The sequence below is a fragment of the Prionailurus bengalensis genome, chromosome X (assembly GCF_016509475.1).
Source record: "Prionailurus bengalensis isolate Pbe53 chromosome X, Fcat_Pben_1.1_paternal_pri, whole genome shotgun sequence".
In the NCBI taxonomy this organism is placed as follows: Eukaryota; Metazoa; Chordata; class Mammalia; order Carnivora; family Felidae; genus Prionailurus; species Prionailurus bengalensis.
The window spans coordinates 33,693,684-33,716,536 of NC_057361.1; the positions used below are offsets into that span (position 1 = coordinate 33,693,684).

Genomic DNA, 22,853 nt, shown 5'->3' on the forward strand with positions numbered 1-22,853 from the left:
GCCCCTGCCCTGCTTGTGCTCCTTCTCTCTCTCTCAAAAATAAAAATAAACATTAAAATATTTTTTTAAAAAAAAACAAATGAACATATGGGAGGGGGGAAAAGAGTGAAACAAATGATGAAAGACTCTTTTTTTTTAAGTGTTTTATTTATTTTAAGAGAGAGCACAGGAGGATAGGGGCAGAGAGAGAGGGAGAGAGAGAATCCCAAACAAGCTCCAAGCTGTAGGCACAGAGCCCAACGTGGGGCTTGATCTCAGGAAATGTGAGATCACGTCCTGAGCCGAAATCAAGAGTTGGACACTTAACCGACTGAGCCACCCAGCTGCCCCAACCATGGGAGACTCTTAAAGGTAGAGAACAAACTGAGGGTTGATGGAGGGAAGTGGGTAGGGCATGGGCTAGTTGGGTGATGGGTATTAAGGAGGGGCGCCTTGTGATGGGGCGCCTGGGTGGCTCAGTTGGTTAAGCGTCCGACTTCGGCTCAGGTCATGATCTCACAGTCTGTGAGTTCGAGCCCTGCGTCAGGCTCTGTGCTGACAGCTCGGAGCCTGGAGCCTGTTTCAGATTCTGTGTCTCCCTCTCTCTCTGACCCTCCCTCGTTCATGCTCTCTCTCTGTCTCAAAAATAAAATAAAAACATTAAAAAAAAAAGGAGGGCACTTGTTATCATGAGCACTGAGTGTTGTATTTAAATGATGAATCACTGAATACTATGCCTGAAACCAATATTGCACTATAATTTAAATGTTAACTATAATTTACATAAAAACTTGAAAAAAAACCCACCAAGTTGTGTTGTCCAGGAATCAACTGTAGTAATATTTTTCATTGTCTACTTTTTCTGTTTTCCCCTTTTCTGTTGTATATACAGAGTTTCTATAACACATCTATCCTATGTATGATTTTATTTACATTTGTCCATGTTGGGGAATCTAGAGTGTCTTAAATTTGCATCTATTAATATCTTTTGTCATGTTCAAATATTTCTCAGATAATATCTCTTCCCATATTGCTTTTTCCCCCTTCTCTCTCCTCTACTCCAAATACTCCAAATATATAGCTTATATATTCTTATATATTCAATAGTTTTCATATATCTCTTCTATTCCTTTCCATATTTTTTATCCTTTTGTGTCTCTGAATTCATTTTGTATATTTTTTCTGATCTTTCACTTCACTAATCTTATCTTTGTGTCTAATTTGCTGTTAAGCACACTTATTCATCCTTTAGTTGTGTTTTTCAATTTTAGATTTTTCATTTTGCTTTTGTTACAATTCTAACTCTCTGTTTACCTTCACCTTTTTCTTGTAGTTTCTTGGAAAAATTATTTATAATTATTTAAAAGTCTACAAATGACAGTTATATTATCTGAGTCCCTGATGGGACTGATATTTTGTTTCTTTGTTTCTCTTGATTTGGGTCATATACTGTCTTCCTATAAACCTGATAACTTTTGGTTGATGAAAAAGTATTTTAAAAATTGTAAGTTAGTGAGACTCTGTGTAATAAGTATCTAGTGAAAATGCATATTTTCCATGTAGAGTATCATGTCATCTGCAAAAAGTGAAATCTCAGCTTCATCTTTGCCAATTTTGATGCCTTTGATTTCCTTTTGTCGTCTGATTGCTGGTTCTTCCAACACTGTGTTAAACAACAGCGGTGAGAGTGGACATCCTTGTCGTGTTCCTGATCTCAGGGGGAAAGCTCTCAGTTTTTCGCCATTGAGGATGATATTGGCTGTGGGCTTTTCATAAATGGCTTTTATGATGCTTAAGTATGTTCCTTCTATGCTGACTTTCTCAAGGGCTTTTATTAAGAAAGGATGCTATATTTTGTCAAATGCTTTTTCTGCATCTATTGACAGGATCGTATGGTTTTTATCTTTTCTTTTATTCATGTGATGTATCATATTGATGGATTTGTGAATATTGAGCCAGCCCTGCAGCCCAGGAATGAATCCCACTTGATCATGGTGAATAAGTCTTTTTATATGCTGTTGAATTCGATTTGCTAGTATCTGGTTGAGAATTTTTGCATCCATATTCATCATGGATATTGGCCTGTAGTTCTCTTTTTTTGCTGGGTCTCTGTCTGGTTTGGGAATCAAAGTAATGCTGGCTTCATAGAATGAGTCTGGAAGTTTTCCTTCCCTTTCTATTTTTTCAGAACAGCTTAAGAAGGATAGGTATTATCTCTGCTTTAAATGTCTGGTAGAATTCCCCAGGGAAGCCATCTGGTCCTAGACTCTTATTTGTTGGGAGATTTTTATAACTGATCCCATTTTTTTGCTGGTTATGGGTCTGTTCAAGTTTTCTGTTTCTTCCTGCTTCAGTTTTGGAAGTGTGTGGGTGCTTAGGAATTTGTCCATTTCTTCCAGGTTGTCCAGTTTGTTGGCATATAGTTTTTCATAGTATTCCCTGATAATTGCTTGTATTTCTGAGGGATTGGCTGTAATAATTCCATTCTCATTTCTAATTTTATGTATTTGGGTCCTCTCTCTATTCTTTTTGAGAAGCCTGGATAGAGGTTTATCAGTTTTGTTTATTTTTCAAAAAACCAACTCTTGGTTTCATTGATCTGCTTTACTGTTTTTTTTAGATTCTATGTTGTTTATTTATGCTCTGATTTATTATTTCTCTTCTTCTGCTGGGTTTGGGGTGTCTTTGCTGTTCTGCTTCTAGTTCCTTTAGGTGTGCTGTTAGATATTGTATTGGGGATTTTTCTTGTTTCTTGAGATAGGCCTGGATTGCAATGTATTTTCCTCCCAGGACTGCCTTCACTGCATCCCAAAGCATTTGGATTGTATTTTCATTTTCATTTGTTTCCATATAATTTTTAATTTCTTCTCTAATTGCCCATTCATTCTTTAGTAGGATGACCCATTCATTCTTGGTTGACCCATTCATTCTTTAGTAGGATGCTCTTTAATCTCCATGGTTTTGGAGGTTTTCCAGTCTTTTTCCTGTGGTTGATTTCAAGTTTCATAGCATTGTGATCTGAAAGTGTGAATGGTATGATCTCAATTCTTTTATACTTATTAAGGGCTGTTTTGTGACCCAGTATGTGATCTATCTTGGAGAATGTTCCATGCACACTTGAGAAGAAAGTATATTCCGTTGCTTTGGGATGTGGAATTCTAAATATATCTGTCAAGTTCATCTGATCCAATGTATCATTCAGGGCCCTTGTTTCTTTATTGATTCTATGTCTAGATGATATATCCATTGCTGTAAGTGGAGTATTAAAATCCCCTGCAATTACGACATTCTTATCAATAAGGTTGCTGATGTTTGTGATTGTTTTATATGTTTCAGTGCTCCCCAATTCTACTAGAACTGATACATAAATTCAGCAAAGTCACAGGATACAAAATTAATGTACATAAATCAGTTGCATTTTTATACACCAATAATGAAGCAACAGAAAGAGAAATAAAGAAACTGATCCCATTCACAATTGCACCAAGAATCATAAAAGACCTAGGAATAAACCTAACCAAAGATGTAAAAGATGTGTATGCTGAAAACTATAGAAAGCTTATGAAGGAAATTGAAGAAGATACCAAGAAATGGAAAAACATTCCATGCTCATGGATTAGAAGAATAAGAGAGTGAGTGAATGAGTAGAGGGTAGTTTTCCAGTTAAAGCATTTCAGGCTTAAGCAAGTTATGAAACATAGGTAGTTTTCTTCTGTCAGAAGCGTAAGTTTAAAAAAATACATTAAAAAAATATGAGCCATGTCAGATACATTTGACCTTTGAACAGAGTAAATTTTCAGCTGTCGAAGATGTAATACAAGCTGTTGTCAGAAGGATGTAAGAATAAATAATAACAAATGGAAAGTTCTTTGTCTTCCTTTGTAGATGTTAATGCATCAATACAGAACTTCTGAATCATTTGTACTTCTTTTATTGATGAAGCAATAACTTAATAAACCCAACCATCCACCTAGCTGATTGATCCCATCAGTGTATTCATCCATCCCTTCTACAATATTTATTGATAACCTGTTGGTACACTAGGAGATAAGAATACAAAGGTGAATAAAACATGGGTTACCCTCAGTGGTTTAACCCTCTAAGGAGGAAGATGAGTTTATTACAGTATTGTCTCCTCAGTAGTATAAATTCTGTTTTTATGCATTCAAATGTCCGGAGGAAGAAACAGAACTTTCAATTAATTCTTATGCTTCTGTGACTACAGCTTATAATCATGTCCTTCTGTGACAGTTGGAAATTTACATGGTGCGTATCTAATTTGACTTATTAAAATCCCTCCTTGTTTTTAAAGCTGAAAACAGAGACCATTACCTCTCCACTATTCCTGCTACTAGCCTCTGTGATCTCAGAGACTTAAACTATCTGTCAGCATTAGGAGTATCTTGTTTGCTGTTTATGGAGTGGTTTTCAAAAAGGAAGCGTGAATGATATTTTATGGGCAGTGAACACCCTTTGTTTGTTGTGAGAGAATGCTGCAGTGCCACTGGGCTGTCTCCATGTTTAATAGACCATAAAATTGAAATTCTCACCCTGACCTCTAAGAGAGGAGATGAGTCAGAAAGTGACTCATTCTTTAATCAGTTGGAAGCACAACCTTTATTGTCATTTACCTTGGATTGGATAAAAGTAAAGAGATTTTATTGCTGGACCACTGGAACGATTTATAGCAAGGACTGATGGAGGGAGGCTACCTGTTACAATGGGCTGAGAAGCCCTTGACATTTTCTACAACCCCTTCTCGTTTTAACAGGTTGGTTGCTATAGGTCTAGTTTTAAATTTAACTGCAGAAACATAATGAAAGGGACCCTGATGCAGCCAGTTAGTTCATTTTGCTATCTTAATGAGACCTACAAAATTCCACATGATTATGTTAGCTGATGCAGTTGCCATCCAACACACAGACAGTCCTAATGATCATTTTTCTTAATCAGCACCGCATTTGAACTCAGAAAAATGAGATAGGGAACTAAAAAGTAAGTTACTTCTATGGCGTTGATAACTTGATCTTATATTCATGCCATGTCGTTACATTTCATGTTGTTGTGTATCCTTGTGAGAGTCTTTGTCTTTTAAAGAAGGAGAAAATTGATGTTTTTGTTTTTGATGAATTGGTAATGATTACTGAAATAGATAAAATATAACTGAAATGGATAAAATAGGAGTCTCTGCCAGTAAACTTGAAAGCAGATAGTACCATTGGTTGGAACATAGAGTGCAAGGAGGGACTGTATAGTCCTTTGTTATGAGAAAGAGAACTACAACCCCTGACGTGCGGAAACTGGTCTGATGTTTACAAGCAGGCTTTGATGCTGTTAGAAGATGAGCTGACACTCACAGGTGGACCGTGGTATGCATCTGTTGGACATAATCTCAGCATCAGCATCCCACAAGATTACTCTGCAATCGTGATGAAGTGACACAAAATAAGAACAATTCATAGCCCTGTCTAAGCATAGAAAAAACAAGGTGCCTGTTTAAGCCAGAAAGTATGAAACATCCCCTTTTCTTGACTCATGTGACCTGCTATTTCCTTAACAATTGCACCTTTAGCCTTGTTCTTGTTTGCCCTCCTTCTACATAAAACTTATTAATATACCTGTCATAGCATTGTCCCCGCTTATTGACTTCACCTAATCTTGGCCAAATCTCTGCTCCCTAGAACTGTCTCCAAAATTACCTAATGTCAGCCCAAATCCTATATGAAAGTCTTCCAAATGCCCTGTTACTGAGATGCCCCATGGTTCTCCATGGCGTGTATTTTCCTTCATTGCAATGAAAAATATCTCAACTTGTTCACCCATATGTGGGTTCCTGGTGATCTTTGGTTTGATGGCCATTAACAGTTGCCACATAGTAATTTCATAACCACCCCTACTTTAGCAAATTTCTGTAATCTAGCTTTGTTGACTGTAGAATAGTATCTTAACACCTACATAGACTAGAAAGATTTATTTTAATGTGAAAATATCATACACATCAAGATACTCTATAATGTATATGTATAATTTAAACAATAATAAAAGGAGTATCCATGTATTCGTCACCCAGTTTAAGAATGAGAACATTCTTGGGACCCTTGGATGACTCAGTCGGTTAAGCATCCGACTTCAGCTCAGGTCATGGCCTCACGGTTCGTGACTTCAAGCCCTGCATTGGGCTCTCTGCTAACAGCACAGAGCCTGCTTCAGATCCTCAGTCCCCCTCTCTCCCTGCCCCTCCCCTGCTCACACGTGTGGTCCCTCTCTCAAAAATAAACATTAAAAAAAGAACTCTTTAAAGAAGAATGAGAATATTCTTGTTTTGTATTTTTCATTCCCTTGCTTTACTTTATGGTTTTGCTGCACTTGGATATGTCCCTAAGTAATATAATTTTTCATTTTTGAGTGCTACAGAAATGGAAATCATACTGTATGTATTCTTTGTGACACTTTTAGCTCAACATTTTTTGTGTGTGAAATCTATCCACATTTATGTGAGTACGATTACATTCATCTTCACTATGGTGTCATCCTATAGTGTATCTATTTTCTTGTTGATGGACATTTATACTGTTTCAATTTATAATGGTAGATAAAATGCTCCTGTGACATTCTTTTTTCCATTTTATTTCATTTTATTTTCATCATGATAAATGTACTCTTTAATCCCCTTCCCCTATATTCCCCTTCACCCCACCCACCTCCCTTCTAGTAACCATCAGTTCTTCATAGTTAACAATTTTTTTCTTGGTTTCTCTTTTTTTCCCTTTTCTCATTTGTTGTTTCCTAAATTCCACATATGAGTGAGATCATATGGCATTTGTCTTTCTCTGATTTATTTCATTTAACATCATACTTTCTAGCTCTATTTATGTTGTTACAAATGGAAAGATTTCATTCTTTTTGTGGCTAAATATTCCATTGTATGTATATATATCACATCTTATTTATCCATGCATCTGTCAGTGGACACTTGGGTTGCTTCCATAGTTTGGCTATTGTAAATAATGCTACGGTAAACATAGGGGTACATGTATGCCTTTGAATTAGTGTTTTGGTATTTTGGGGGTAAATACCCGGTAGTGTGATTCCTGGATCATAGGGTAATTCTGTTTTTAGTTTTTTGAGAAGCCTCTACACTGTTTTTTATAGTGGCTGCACCAATTTGCATTCTCACCAACAGGGCAAGAGGACTTCTTTTCCACCATGTCCTCACCAACACTTGTTGTTTCTTGTGTTTTGAGTTTAGCCATTCTGACAGGTGTGAGGTGATATCTCATTGTAGTTTCGACCTGCATTTCCCTGATGATGAGTGATACTGAGCATCTTTTCATCTCTTTGTTGGCCATCTGTATATCTTCTCTGAAGAAATGTCCGTTCATGTCTTCTGCCCATTTTTTAGTTGGATTATTTGTTTTTCGGGTGTTGAGTTGTATAAGTTCTTTATATACTTTGAATACTAACCCTTTATCATATATGTCATTTGCAGATATCTTCTCCCATTCATTAGATTGCCTTTTAGTTTTGTTAACTGTCTCTTTCACTGTAGTTTATTTTTGCTTTTATTTCCCTTGCCTCAGGAGGCATATCTAGAAAAATGTTGCTCTAGCTGATGTCATAAACATTACTGCCTGTGCTCTCTTCATGGATTGTTCTGGTTTCAGGTCTCACAATTTAGGTCTTTTTTTTTTAATAGAGAAATTGAAATTTGTTAAAATTAGTTTTTTAAATTTTCAATGTTTTCCACTAAAAGACAGGTTCAGTGAAGTTTATAGTAGCTTTCTTCTTTTTTTTTTTACATTTGGGTCTTTTATCCGTTTTGAGTTTATTTTTGTGTATAGTGAAGAAAATGGTCCAGTTTCATTCTTTTGCAAATGGCTCTCTGGTTTTCTCAGCACCATTTGTTGAGGAGACTCTTTTCCCATTGTATTTTCATTCCTCCTTTGTCGAAGATTAATTGACTATATAATTCTGGGTTTACTTCTGGGTTTTCTGTTCTATTTCATTGATCTATGTGTCTGTTTTTATGGCAGTACTATACTGTTTTAATTACTACCACTGTGTAATATAATTTGAAATCGGAAATTGTGATACCTCAAATTTTGTTTTTATGTTTCAAGGCTGCTTTGGCTATTCAAGGTCTTTGGTGGTTCCATACAAATTTTAGGATTATTTGTTCTAGTTCTGTGAAAAATGCTATTGGTCTGTAGATTGCTTATGAATTATTTTAACAATATTTCTTCTTCCAATCCATGAGGATGGAATATCTTTCCATTTCTTTGTTTCATCTTGAATTTCTTTCATGAGTGTTTTATAGTTTTCAGAGTGTAGGTTTTTCACCTTTTTGGTTGTTTATTCCTAGATAGTCTGCTCTTTTGGGTACAATTGTAGATGGAATTGTTTTGTTAATTTCACTTTCTGCAGCTTCATTATTAGTGTATAAAAATGCAACAGATTTTTGTGCATTGATTTTGTATCCTGCAACTTGTATACTGAATTCATTTATCAATTCTAGTATTTTTGGGGGGTGGAGTCTTTAGGGTTTTCTGTATATAGTATCATGTTGCCTGCAAATAGGGAAAGTTTTACTTCTTCCTTACCAATTTGGATGCCTTTTATTTCTTTATGTTGTCTCATTGTTGTGGCTAGGACTTGCAGTACTGTGTTGAATAAAAGTGGTGATAGTGAACATCCTTGTCTCGTTCCTGACCTTAGGGGGAAACCTCTCAGTTTTCCCCCATTGAGTATGATGTTGGCTGGGGGTTTTGCATATATGGCCTTTATTATGTCGAGATATGTTTCCTTTAGACCTACTTTGCAGAGGATTTTTTTAAATCATGAATGGATAGTGTACTTTGTCAAATGCTTTTCCTGAGTCTACTGAAATGATCTTACTGTTTTTATGATTTGTCATATTGATGTGACATACCACATAGATTGTTTTGTGAATATCGAATCACCCTTGAATCCTGGGAATAAATCTCACTTGATCATGGTGTATGATTTTTTTTAATGTATTGTTGGATTCAGTTTACTAATACTTTGTTGAAGATTTTTGCAGAAACATAAAGTTAATGGAGAGATTGGTCTGTAGTTCTCTTTTGTGTGTGTGTGGTGTCTTTATCTAGTTTTGATGTCAGAGTGATACTGGCCTCATAGGATGATTTTGGAAGTTTTCCTTCCTTTTTTTTTGGTATAGTTTGAGAAGAATTGGTATTAACTCTTCTTTAAACGTTTGGTGGAATTCGGCTGTGAAGCTGTCTGGTCCTGGACTTTTGTTTTTTGGGAGTTATTTTGATTATTGATTCTATTCTATTGATGGTGATAAATAAAAAATAGATTCTATTTCTTCCTGATTTAGTTTTGGTAGGTTATATGTTTCTCTGACTTAATCCATTTCTTTGAGGTTATTTGATTTGTTGGCATATAAGTTTTCATCATATTCTGTTATAGTTGTTTGCATTTCTGTGATGTTATGTCTCCTCGTTCATTAGTAATTTTGTTTATTTGGATCCTCTCTTTTGTAGTGAATCTTGCTAGAGGTTTATCACTTTGGTTGATTTTTTCAAAGAACTAGCTCTTGGTTTCTTTGATGTGTTCAATTTTTTTTTTTTTTTTAGTTTCTATATCATTTATTTCTGCTCTTCTCTTTATTATTTCCTTCCTGTTGCTGGGTTTGGGTTTTGTTCTTCTTGCTATGACAGTCTTGTGCATATGGCCTGACAAACATGTAGAAGAGTTTCCCTAAGGTGGGGTTTTAAAACTGGCTCATGGCCCTTTAGGGGGCTGTGATTGACCAGCACTAAAAACAAAATAGAATAGAAAATGTCAGTATGCTTATAGTTATATGTGTGTGTGAAAATATAATAATAAATGTGTGTACGTATATATGTGTGTAAAAGTGTATGTGTATATTTTCTGGATTGTGATATAAAACATTTTTGGGGCACTGAGGTGGCTCAGTCAGTTCAGTGTCAGACTCTTGATTTCAGCTCAGGTCATGATTCCAGCATCATGGGATCCAGCCCTGTATAGGGCTCCACTCTGAGCATGGAGCCTGCTTAAGATTCTTGTGCGTTCTCTCTCTCTCTCTCTCTCTCTCTCTCTCTCTCTCTCTCTCTCTCTCTCTCTCAAAAAATATATATATATATTCTTCACTGTGACCTATGCCAAAAATGTTTGAGAAGACTTCTCTAGGTGGTGCACCTAGGAATGAACTTGCAGGGCAAATGGTATGAGCATTTTCAACTTTATGAGATAATGTTAAATTGTTTCTCATGGTGGTTCTAGCAGTTTAAACTACCTGCATTATATAATTTTTTTTTTACTTCACAATCTTACCAACACTTGGAATAATGAAAACTTTTAATTTTTGCCAAACCTGGAGATATAACTAGGTATTTTACTATGATTTTAATTTGAATTTTTCTGATTACTAATGAGGTTGAGAATCTTTTCATAGGTTTATTGGCCTTTTTTGGTTCCTTTTCTGTGATAGGACTATTTATGTCCATTGCTCATTTTTCCATTAGACTGTCAGTCTTTACCAATTTGAAGTTTTCCTTTGTGACCCTCTTCACTTCTAGAAATGCTTTAGTTTTAAAGTTTGTTTTGTCTGCTATTAATATAACTACATCGAGTTTTTTGTTGATTAGTATTTACATCGTATATATTATTCTACCATTTGACTTTCAGCCTTTCTGTATCCATATGCTTACAGTGAGACTCATCTATATAGCATATATGCTATTTTAAATTATATGTATTTAAATATTTGCTATACATGTATGCTATATACATAATACTTGTATTGTAATACATATACATGCTATACATATTCACTGTATATAATTTTTAAAGTTTAATCTGGCAATATTTTTCTTAAACTATGGTTTAAGCTACTTACAGTCATAATTACCATCATACGTACATTTGTTTCTATTATAGTGATCACTGTAATATTTGCCTTCATGTATTATTACCTATAGATTTTATTTGCTTTTATTTTTACTTTCTGCAGGTTGATTAAAGTATATTTTTCTCATTCGATTTTATTTTTTCTACTAGTGCAGATAGTATATATGATTTTTTATTTCCAGTGATTATACTAAAAATCACAAAATTCATTTTATTTTACTAATCAATAGTTTTAGTTTTCTTCTAATTAATAAAAGGAACTTGATATTCTTAAACTTCACATATCTTCTCCCTGGATTATACATACTTTTTGTTCTGTTTTAGACATATCTTTTTGTTTGCTTGCTTTTTTGTTTAGATATATATTTTTAAAATTCATTTTAGATATTATAATTGTTTATACATCCGTGTTTCTTAGATTTATCCATGTGCTGTTTCTTTCTATACCTCAGATCTATTTTACCTCTTCTGAAGTACAATCTTTGGAAATTCCTTGAGTGAAACTCTATTGATGGTAAATTATTTCAGTTTTTATTTTGCTGAGATTTTTTTTAATTTCACCTCATTTCTGAACAGTGGTTTTTTGTATATACAATTTTAAGGTTATTTTCTCTCAGAACTTTGAAGATATCATTGACTGGATTCTGGGTTTTATCATTACTGTTGAAAGCCAACTGTCATTCTAATTGTCATCGCTTTGTATGTAATTTGGGGGAATTTTCCCTCTCTACCTATTTGTAAGATGTTCTTTTTTTCTGGAGTATTCTGCAGTTTTACCATAATGTGTCTAGGGATTTCTTTTTTAATTTTTGTGTTTGGAAAGGAGTAAATATAGACCATCATCTCTGTAAGGCCAGGGTTCTTGTTTGTCCTATTTGCATCTTTACTCCTAGCCTTAGCAGAAGGCTAAGTAAAAATGCAATAAATATTTGATGTGTAACGAATAAATTTGTAAATCTAATTAGTTTTCTTATGAATAATAAGAAGGAAACTCCTATCTTATCTCAGCATAGCTAATAAACATATCTTATCTCAGATGTCTCTAGTAGTTAATAGAAGATAACAAGGAAAATGAATATTTTGGTCAGTCATATTCTTTTTTTTTTTTTTTTTTTTTTTTTAGGGTAAGATTACCTATTTTCCCTCTATAAATCTAAGGAGAACTTAACTTGACTTTACATTTAAATAAGCTTCCAAGTGAAAGTTTGGAGTCCCAGGAGGTTGATGTTAAAGAAAATTAGGACCTAGAAAACTCCGAATAAGTAATCATTAATGACAAATGAGTGTAATCCGCTTAGTTTCAGTCAAACTCAGTTTTTAGAGCATGACTTCGAGGACACACCGAATATATTCCAAGCCTTGTATTTTTCAAGTAGTAGACTGATGTGACTGATAGGGATATAAATTTCACAGTGGTTGTCATGTTTACTTTCTTTCCTCTTTCACCCTTCCTTTATTCATGTCACTCTAACGCCAGTGTGCATGTGTGGATGTGTACATGCGCACACGTGTACAATCATAGCCCATCATATGAAATGCTGTGTATTGTTCCTTGGCTTCTATAAGTTTGCATCTTTGCTTAAAGGCTTGTTATAGATGACAACTATGAGTTCTTTTTTTGACAGTTTAGCCAGATGCAAAGGGTATGACCTTTTAGTCTAAAATCCTATTTCTGCCATAATACCTTTATAACTTTGGCATGTTATTTAAACTTTGGGAGCTTTAGTTTTGTCATCTGAAATAGAGAATAATAGAGGCGCCTGGGTGGTTCAGTCGGTTGGGCGTCCGACTTCGGTTCAGGTCATGATCTCATGGCTAGTGAGTTCGAGCCCCACGTTGGACTCTGTGCCGACAGCTCAGAGCCTGGAGCCTGCTTCTGATTCTGTGTCTCTGTCTCTATCTCTCTGTCCCTTCTCTGCTCGCACTGTGTCTCTCTCTCTCTCTTAATAAACGTTAGAATTAGAGAATAATAATAGCTACTTCATGGCTTAGAGTGAGATATATAAAGTATAGAGGTATATATAAAGTGCCTAGCGCATTACTTGGTACATGGTATATGCTTACTCAGTATTAGTTTCCCTTTCTTCCAGCAAGACTCCCGTGTACCTCCAGGACCTGAGAAGGTGGCAAAAGCATAAGCCCGAGAGATTGCTCTGATGTTGCAGAGCTCTGAAATGACAAATGACTCAAGTGCCTATCTAAGTTGAGCAAATACAGGGATTATAGTTATTGTTTCTACAAGGAGAGCAAGAGGTAATGACTAACAATTCTGGGAAGTTCTTATTTGTATTAGGTGTTGGCAGCTCTAGGCATATATGGTAAAGATGATGTGGAGGACCATTTCCTGGAGCCTGTAGACTGGTTGTGTCCCGTTTTACCTGTCATATGTGAAACTGCTGTTCGCACGCCACCCGTCTCAACCCGTATCCCAGGAACATTAAACACACACACACACACACACACACACACACACACACACAGAAGTGAGATTTTGGTATGCCGCCACTGGGTGGTTTTCAGTTGCTGACCTATCTATTATTTCCCTTGTTCTTTCTTTTTGTGTAAACCCTGTCCTATTGAAGAGGTTGTCAAATTTTTAAAAAATACAATTCCAGAGAGTAAATACTGTAGACTTTAAAGGCCATGTGGTCTCTGCTAAAACTACTCAACTATGCACTTACAGTAGAAAAGCAGCCAGAGACAGTATAGAAACAAATGAGCATGGCTGTATTCCAATAACACTTTACTTATGGACACTGAATTTTGAATATAATTCATTTAATTCTGTGTGTCATGAAATATTTTTCTTCTGATTTTTTTTGAACCATTAACAAGTGTAAAAAAAACATTCCTAGCTCGTAGTCCATACAAAACAGGTAGTGGGGTGAATTTTGCCCACACGCCATATTTGCCAACCTCTGCCCGTATTGGTCTTCTGAAGTTTCTGTAGTTTTTTTCTCACAACCTGTGCAGGTCATTTCCTGAGTTGAATTTTTTTAAATGTTTATTTATTTATTTTGAGGGACAGAGAGAGCACGAGTGCAAGTGAGGCACAGAGAGAAGGAAAGAATCCCAAGCAGGCTCCACACTGTCAGCGCAGAGCCTGATGCAGGGCTCGAACCCGTGAGCCCTGGGATCATGACCTGAGTCAAAATCAAGAGTTGGATGCTTAACCAACTGAGCCATCCAGGTGCCCCAAATTCCTGAGCTGAATATGCAAACAAATATATTTCAATGTTTAGTTATTGTTTTACTTTTCTTTTGCCATCATAACAAATTTAGCAGCTTAAAACAGCGCAAATATATTATCTCCCAGTTCTGTGGCTCAGAAATCTGGCTTGGCTTGGTCTCTTTCTGTACTCAAGGTTTGCAAGGCGTTGCTGGCTAAGCTCCTATTGGAAGGCTTTGGAAAGATTTCACTTCCAAGCTCAATTTGGTAAGCAGAATCTGGTCCTTGCATGTAGACATTTATATCTCAGAGCCTTCTTAAAAATCTTTCTCACATGTGGAATTTGACTTCCCATTCTGTAGCATTGCAGATCTGACTTCTGCCTCCTCTTCCTGTTTTTAAGGGCTCTGTGATTACTTTGGGTCTGCCTAGATAACCTAGAACAATCTCCCTATTTTAAAGTCAGCTGCTTAGTAACTTCAGTTCCATTAGCAAAGTTCAGTCATAGCAGTACCTAGGTTAGTGTTTGATTGAAAAACTAAGGGACAGGAACCTTGAAGAGACATCTTTAGAAATAAGAATAGCACACTTAGCACCTATATTTCCAACATAAGTAATGATACGTAAGGCTGTGGAGTTCTTGAGATGTATCCAGAAATAATTTAACCCATTTAAGCATTTGGTTTTGGTAAATTAGATCTTCTTAGATTTGATATATTCCATTAATATATCATATGTAGTTTCTAACTAATCCAGTAACCCTTGCTTCACAACAGGTGATCTAGCCACTTGGGAATAAATCTGAGATTTACATGCTATATATAGTCTTTCCTTTCAATGAATAATTTGCTCCAACGATAACATTTTCACTTCTTTTCCCCAGTAGTGGAACTGTGTTTCATATATAACTTAATTTTGTCTTTTCTATTTAGAAGTAGCATTTCAGTGTAGTTGCTGTGGGGAACATATTGACATATTTTGGGGGTTATTTTTAGATAATTTAGGATCCAATTATTAATTTCTAAGTCCAATTAGTTACTGAATCACATCTATATGCTTCTTGGGGCTAGAAATCTCAAGATGACTCTCAGCTGCTTTTCTCCAGCCATCATGTCTGACTTGTCACCAGTCTTGCTGATTGTCATTCTCATTGGCCCAAGAATCTATACCTTTCTTTTCACCCTTTTCACCTTATATCTTTCTTATCATCACTGATATGCATCTTCATCATTTCCTATTCTATCTGTTGCAATAACTTCCTCATCGGCCTGCCTCTGGTTTCTTCTTTGTGCAGATAATGCTCCAGAGATTATATGAGGCAACCTGAACTTTAGAAAAACTAAGAGTTCATTCCAACTCCTTACCATGACATTCCAAGATTTTCATTATATGACCCACTCCACCTTTCAACCTTTTTTCCAGTACAGTCCTCTGTAGAAGTGTTCAGACAGTAGTAGTGGAACACTACTTTATCAACACATCTATAATCCATATTCAGAGAATGGTAAATACCCTTTGTAACTGGAGTGAAGGGTTTGTGTTATCATGTAGGTGGGGCTTTAAAAAAATGGGTTTGATTGTTCAAAGATTCTTCTTTTCCACCTTCAGCAGTTGGTTGTAAAATTCAGGCAGACCCTTCTACCTCCTACATTTTTATTTTATTTCTTCATTTCTGTTAGTCTTGCCATTGCCCCAGCATGTGTCTTGTCATCTCTTTCCCGGACTATTGCCATGGCCAACCTGTCTTGTTCCATTGCTCTTTACTCTAAGCCAATCATCAGAGTATATCAAGGTATCATTCTAAAACACAGTCTAATTGTGGCCCTTTTGTAATTCAAAACCTTCACTCATTCCCCGTTGTTTCCAATGAAGATTATTTGCCCTCTAATGAGGTGGTTAAGAACTTGAGCCCTAGACCAGACTGCTTGGAATGGGATCCTGAGTCTTTTACTTATTAGCTATGCGATATGAGACATGTCATTTTATTGCTCTAAGTGTCAATTTGCTCATCTACAAAATGAGGATGATAATATTTACACAGAGTTATGTGAATAAAAATATATGAAGTATAAAGATCAATTAGAAAGTACCTGGTATGTAGTATACATTCAACTAATAGTTGCCATTATAATCACCATAAAATACTCTAGAAATTGAGATAGATTCTATAAAGGACTGGCTATTTTTTACTCAATTAAGGATTTTTGAGAGTTAATTGTTTGGCCAGATAACTGAATTTCAATGCTCTCTCCTTTTCTCTTGAGTAGGCAGCTAAGGATTGTAACCGGTGAATGGTTTTTTGAAGAAAAGGCAAAGCGTTTCAAGCAAGTCAATCTTCTGGGCACTGATATAGTCCGACAGTCCATCTTAAGAAGAAGCCCAGGTAACTAAAGCAATTATTTGGTTTCAAAACTGCCTTAATTTTTACTTTTATGAGCTAAATAATTCCCCTGTATATGTTGCAAATAAACATAGTTGAATTTCCTGAATCCCTTAGGTCATTTCAAAACTCAGCATGAAATCTCAATCTGTAATTCATACAAGGGAAGAGGACATCAACAGAACATAAAATCCACAGTGATTTTCCATATAGCTGACATGCTGAGATATTCAAAGGAAGTATTTACTTTCATCACACATAGTTCTTTTCCTGAATGCACTTCCAATATTTTACTAAACATTTAAGACAGTAACATAAAACAGATGAATTAAATGATTCACATTATGAAAGCACTCCTTGATTTTTCAACGTGATATATTTCCATAAAATTGCTTTTAAATGTTCCTTTTATGAATCCAATGGTTCTCAACCAAGGGGTGATATCGTGTACCAGGCCCTCCTCCCTCAAGCCAGGGGAGCATTTAGAAATACAATGGGGGCATTACTGGTTGTGGCAGTGACAGAGGTGGGATTAATAGCATGTAGTGGGTGGTTAATAGCATTTAGCCAGAGATGCTAAATGGCCTGAAATGCTCAGGACCCTTTCACTCAATGAAGCATTATACTGTCACCAAATGTAAATGACACTCCACCTTGAGAATGCTATTCTGTGCACTCAGACTACAATTTAACTGGTTAAATATTGAGTGAAACTTGTGTGTTGGAGCATATTTCTCATGTGTGGCCTAGTAAAGGTGGAGCAGGCATCTTCTGGCTTGGTCCTAGGGTGTCTCATGTTTCATATACAGAGACAAATCCCCTCATTTTTAAGTCTGGCAGGTAAAGCTGGGAGGCTTGGAACTGATTCCAGCGTCACTTCTGGATGTGGCACTAGCAAGGAAGGGCTTCCCCAGATGGGTAAGATCAGGTCTGATGCCACCGGAGGACAGAATGGAGTAGAGTTAGAATTAAGCCGCTAGCTCTGGCTGTTTTCCCCACTCATATCTCAGCACCTTTCAGAGTGTAGACTCTCTCTCAAGTCATGAGGTATACGCAGGAAATCTGATTTATATGCTCAGAAATCAGGGTATTGTTTCTACAGTCCCGTCTCTAGGGATTTGGAGTTCTCATGAACCCAGGCTCCTCTGCCCTAAAAATATCTGTAGAGGGATGATGTATCATTCCTCCATTGTGGACATCCCTAGAAAGCTTATCTCAGCAAACCTCCCACAGATGAGTCCTCAACTTAGTCTTCATTTAACTCTGGAACACTCAGCAGATTAGAAATAACTGTGTGACTAGGAAACAGGATGGGAATGTCATTGCCAATTATTGTGGACTTCTTTGTCCTCTGCTAACGTAGGAAAGTGAATGAAGAATAGAAAATTGCTCTCGTTTCTGGCCATTTTGTATGTAAATTTATCTTCTGATTGTTTTTAATGAGGAACTGAAGAAATACAAAGTCAAGAGCAACCCCACCAGGATGCAGAAAAGGCAAACACTTCACCTTCTGCCAGGCAAAAGGCCAGTCATGATGGACCCAGGAAAAAGGGGTAAGACACACTTTTTCCAAGGGCATATTTGAATTCATTCCAGAAACTTCTGAAATAAAGACCCCTTAGTTTTTCTTTTTTTTCCTTTCCTTTTTTTTTAAATATATGAAATTTATTGTCAAATTGATTTCCATACAACACCCAGTGCTCATCCCAACAGGTGCCCTCCTCAATACCCACCACCCACCCTCCCCTGCCTCTCACCACCCATCAGCCCTCAGTTTGCTCTCAGTTTTTGAGTCTCTTATGCTTTGGCTCTCTCCCACTCTAACCTCTTTTTTTTTTCCTTCCCCTCCCCCATGGGTTCCTGTTAAGTTTCTCAGGATCCACATAAGAGTGAACACATATGGTATCTGTCTTTCTCTGTATGGCTTATTTCACTTAGCATCACACTCTCCAGTTCCATCCACGTTGCTACAAAGGGCCATATTTCATTCTTTCTCATTGCCACATAGTACTCCATTGTGTATATAAACCACAATTTCTTTATCCATTCATCAGTTGATGGACATTTAGGCTCTTTCCATAATTTGGCTATTGTTGAGAGTGCTGCTATAAACGTTGGGATACAAGTGCCCCTATGCATCAGTACTCCTGTATCCCTTGGGTAAACTCCTAGCAGTGCTACTGCTGAGACCCCTTAGTTTTTCAAGTTCGATGTCACTTCAGTGACCCAGAGAAGGTCAACATACCTGACCAAGGCAATATTATCCTATCATTCCCCCTAGAACATGAAGTTTTACATACTTTCAATCTTAAATAAATAAAGGTCACCTTGGACCTGAACATATAAATAAAACTTTTTATTTCATTTGACATATCTGGTCTTGCACTAAATGGTTCTCATTCCTTCTAGGTAGAAGGTTTCATGTCAGGGCCAGCTTTGTCTATAAAGAAGTGACAACTCCCTTTGTTGTAGAATGCCAACACTCTCCCCCAACCTGAGTGCTGATACATGAAATATCCAAATCAAAGATTTATTAATTGGGCTTAAAACGTAATGTCCCCTCTTTCAAATGGGGGCTTCCTTAAGGAAGAAGTCACATTTGGCTACCTCAGTAACTTAATTCAGAAAATCTATGTCTCAAGTACTAAGAATAAGAATGGGAGGCACATAGGGAAGCAAGAGTCAAGGAGGCACTAGGAAACTGGAGGCAACACGGCTTCTTCAGGGGAGAAAAGAGGCCCCTAAAATGCAGGCTAAAAGGACCAAAAGGCAAACTTCTGCTTCCCGGCTCTGCATTTGTTCGTCTTCATTTCTCAGGCAACTGTTGATCTGTTTTGTGGCTTAGTGAGGGTTCTAATGTCCACCAGGTCACTTTATGTTCTTTCTAAGTAGCACTGCTTTGTTCTCTCAGCCGAAAGCAGTGTGCGAGACTGCCAGTATCTGAGCCTTGATCTGGCTCTAGAGAACGTCTGTTTTTGTTTTGGTTTGGTTTTTTAGAATCTTGAACTGTGAGTAGGAGTGAAAGCTAAATGTCATGTAACATAAACACCCATGACTAACCATGTCTTCATCAATTAGCAGAGATGAATGTGAAAGATAGCCTAGAGTCACCATACATCCTACGTATTGGTCCTTTCTGTTGTACTGAATCCATTGGCCACCCATCAGAGCTCCCACAGTGCCATGTGCCTGAGTATCACTCTTACATTGCAGTCTGACACCACCTTCTCCCAAACACACACACACACACACACTTAATTGTGAGCTCCCTTAGTGCTGGACCTGTGGCTTTTTTTTTTTTTTTTTTTTTTTTTTTTTTGCTTTTGTGCTTGATTGAACATGTAACTCAGAGCCCACAGGTGCTTGTAGGAGCTGTCGTTTGCAGACCCCAGGCCGGGCTTCACTCAGTACATTACAGAATGATGTACTTGGAGCTGGGAGACAATAAGTAACTTACCAGCACAATGAATTGGGTGTGCTCTGAATTAAAAACAGCCATAGCACTGGCCTAAGCCCTGCTGGAACTCAAAACTGAGATCTGATGGTTCTGTTTTCAGGGAATTTAACAGTTAGTTGGGTAGAAAAGGTACATACCCGAAAAGTTAATATGTATAGAAGAATTTTAGGAAAATGTAAGATGACAATATGAGCTGCCTGAAAGCCTTTCTAAAATAAGACAAGGTGTTAATTAACTATAAGAGATATCATAAGGATAAGTAATTAAGTAAATATTAAATAAGGGGCTTAGATAATAAAGAAGTGAATATTAAACAAGGGGCTTAGATAATGTTGGGAGGTCACAGAGGACAATGGGAAAGACATAAAATTGTAAGTGTGACCAGATGAGGACCTCGAAGACAAGAGTTCAGGATAGCAAAAGGTGGGGAAGAATGATTCCACATGGAAGAAACACCTTAAGTAGAAGTATGGATGTGGGGACATGAACAAGGTGGTTCTCAGAGCAGCATAGATTGACATTATATTGAGCACTATTCTCACCAAAAAAAAATGTAATTTTCCAGTTAAATTGAAGCTTCCGACACTTTGACAAGATACTCTTTATATATCTTTGAAACAGAGACATCTTGGCAGATTCTATTAAGATTGTCCCAATACCTTTGGAATACATTTTCTCCCTAGAAAACTGGAATATAAAGTAAATGAACTGATTTTTCCAAATGCTGTCACAAAAAGAATATAACTTTGGTTGTTTATTAAAGTATATTTGGAAACCCCCATGTTTTGGGCCTTCACTGGCCTGGATCATGACTCAAATCTCAGTTCCTGAAAAGCTATTTTTGTTCAAGTTCTAAATAATTTAGTCAAATGGGAATACAGTCAGATTTCATCCCACATGAGACACCCCAATGTTCAAACTTCATTCCCGCAGGGAGAAATGTCCTGAAAGATATAAAGATGGTTTCCACCACAGGGGTTTAGTCCTTCATTCCACAAGAATTGATTGGGTTCTAGTATGTGCCAGGCATCACTTTAGGCTCAGGGGACCTGACAGGAAACCAGCAGGGCAGGGTTGCTTTTCTCATGGAGCTGTAGTCTAATAAGAGACCACCTCAGTTTGTCCCAGGGGATCCATCATTCTAACACCCCTCTCTGAGCAAGATGAGTTCAAGCTCCATAGTCTTTTTTTTTTTAAGAGAGAGTGTCATGGTGTGAGTGGGGGAGGGGCGGAGAGAGAGAGACACACAGAAACCGAAGCAGGCTCAAGGCTCTGAGCTATCAGCACAGAGCCTGGTGCAGGGGCTTGAACCCACGAACTGCAAGATCATGACCTGCAAGCTCCCTAGTCTTAACATCCCTGCATACAGGCTCAACCCAGGCAATGTTTCCCTATTCCCAGGTAAGTTGCAAAGTTGATGGTCTTTTTCCTAGCAGGGACAGAGGCCTGGCTTACTGACAAGTGGTATGGCCTTGGGAGAATGTCATAACCTCCTCTACCACTACCCTTGATGGCATACTACCGAGGCACTGGGAATTTCCCAGAACCTCTCAGCCCCAAGGCCGCTTTATTGAAGAATTATTGACTGTTGAAAATATTAGAAATGGTATTCTTGAAATGATCTTTTAAAATGCTTTTTCTCTGATGTTACTTCTAAGTACATATATATTTACATAATTTCAGATTTCTTCTTAGCAAGTTCAGATCAGCAACCAGGGGAGAAATCATAACTCCAAAAACTGAAAGTGGGCGGAGCTACAGCTTGGACTTAGACGGCCAAAACTTTCGGAGTTTAAAGTCCATCCCTGGTTCAGACAGGTAAAGCACATACAGATTGCACAATGGTATAGCCTGAGAATAAGGTTGACTTATTTCCATCCAAACAGTGCTTCTAGGTACCTGTAAAGTATTTCTTCTTGGAGAACTTGTAACATAACATGAAAAGCCAGGAGGGTATTTTTCAGTTGAAATGGGAAGCACTTAGCCTTCTGGAATTACAGCTATCAGAATCATCGGTGTGATGTGTAGGGATGGGACTTGATGTTTGGGGATATACAGGGAAAATACATTCTTTTCAGTGATTTCTTGATCTTTCTCTGTTGAAGCTTCTGAAAAGAAACATGTGAGCATTAGATATAGTCCTTGCAGCTTTTTAAAAGTTATTAATAATTTCATCACTTGAACTGCTCCAGAGAATTTCCATAAATTCCACCTCTTTCTAATTCCACCTCATCCAACTTGTTATCAGTGGGGCCAAGTGAGAATCTCCTATGCCCAGGGTTATCACCTTGTCAAGAAAAGCAAAAAGAGAGGCGCCTGGGTGGTGCAGTCGGTTAAGCGTCCGACTTCAGCCAGGTCACGATCTCGTGGTCTGTGAGTTCGAGCCCCGCGTCAGGCTCTGGGCTGATGGCTCGGAGCCTGGAGCCTGTTTCCATTCTGTGTCTCCCTCTCTCTCTGCCCCTCCCCCGTTCATGCTCTGTCTCTCTCTGTCCCAAAAATAAAATTAAAAAAACGTTGAAAAAAAAATTAAAAAAAAAAAAAAAAAGAAAAGCAAAAAGAAAGGATAGCCAAGAGCATAGTAATTTCACATCAGGCTTGATTTTCTTTATCCTGTTGGGGTATAAGTCAAGGCTTATTTTCATGATTAGTGTACTATCAAAGGCAGTGATGAGAAAAAAAGATGTACCCTCATGTTTCACTGGTTTGTCCAAATGTTAATTCCCTTTCATTTTCCTGGAGTTGCAGTAATTCTACAAATCCAGCTAGTGAAGCCTCCTCAGGCTTTGTGAGCAGAATTGCATTCTCCCCTGTAATGTATTTTAGAATATGGAACAGCAAATTCCCCTAGAGAGGACCCTCTTATGACTTTGGTTTTTTCCCATGGTGGCTCTCTATACTGGTTTCTTTTTTCTCTACAGCATTGCTGCAAAGTAGTGCATTTTGTGTAAAAC

The 22,853-nt window shown here is 37.2% G+C and overlaps 1 protein-coding gene across 1 annotated transcript in view; it reads left to right on the plus strand.

Annotated features, from left to right (window-relative positions):
- Window positions 1–22,853, plus strand: part of SYTL5 (synaptotagmin like 5) — a 109,598-nt gene that overhangs the window by 34,707 nt on the left and 52,038 nt on the right. Inside the window, exons 3-5 of the mRNA XM_043570446.1 lie at window positions 16,333–16,448; window positions 17,890–17,998; window positions 21,586–21,720. Of these exons, the coding sequence (XP_043426381.1) occupies window positions 16,333–16,448; window positions 17,890–17,998; window positions 21,586–21,720 (360 nt within the window). The remainder of the gene's footprint in view (window positions 1–16,332; window positions 16,449–17,889; window positions 17,999–21,585; window positions 21,721–22,853) is intronic.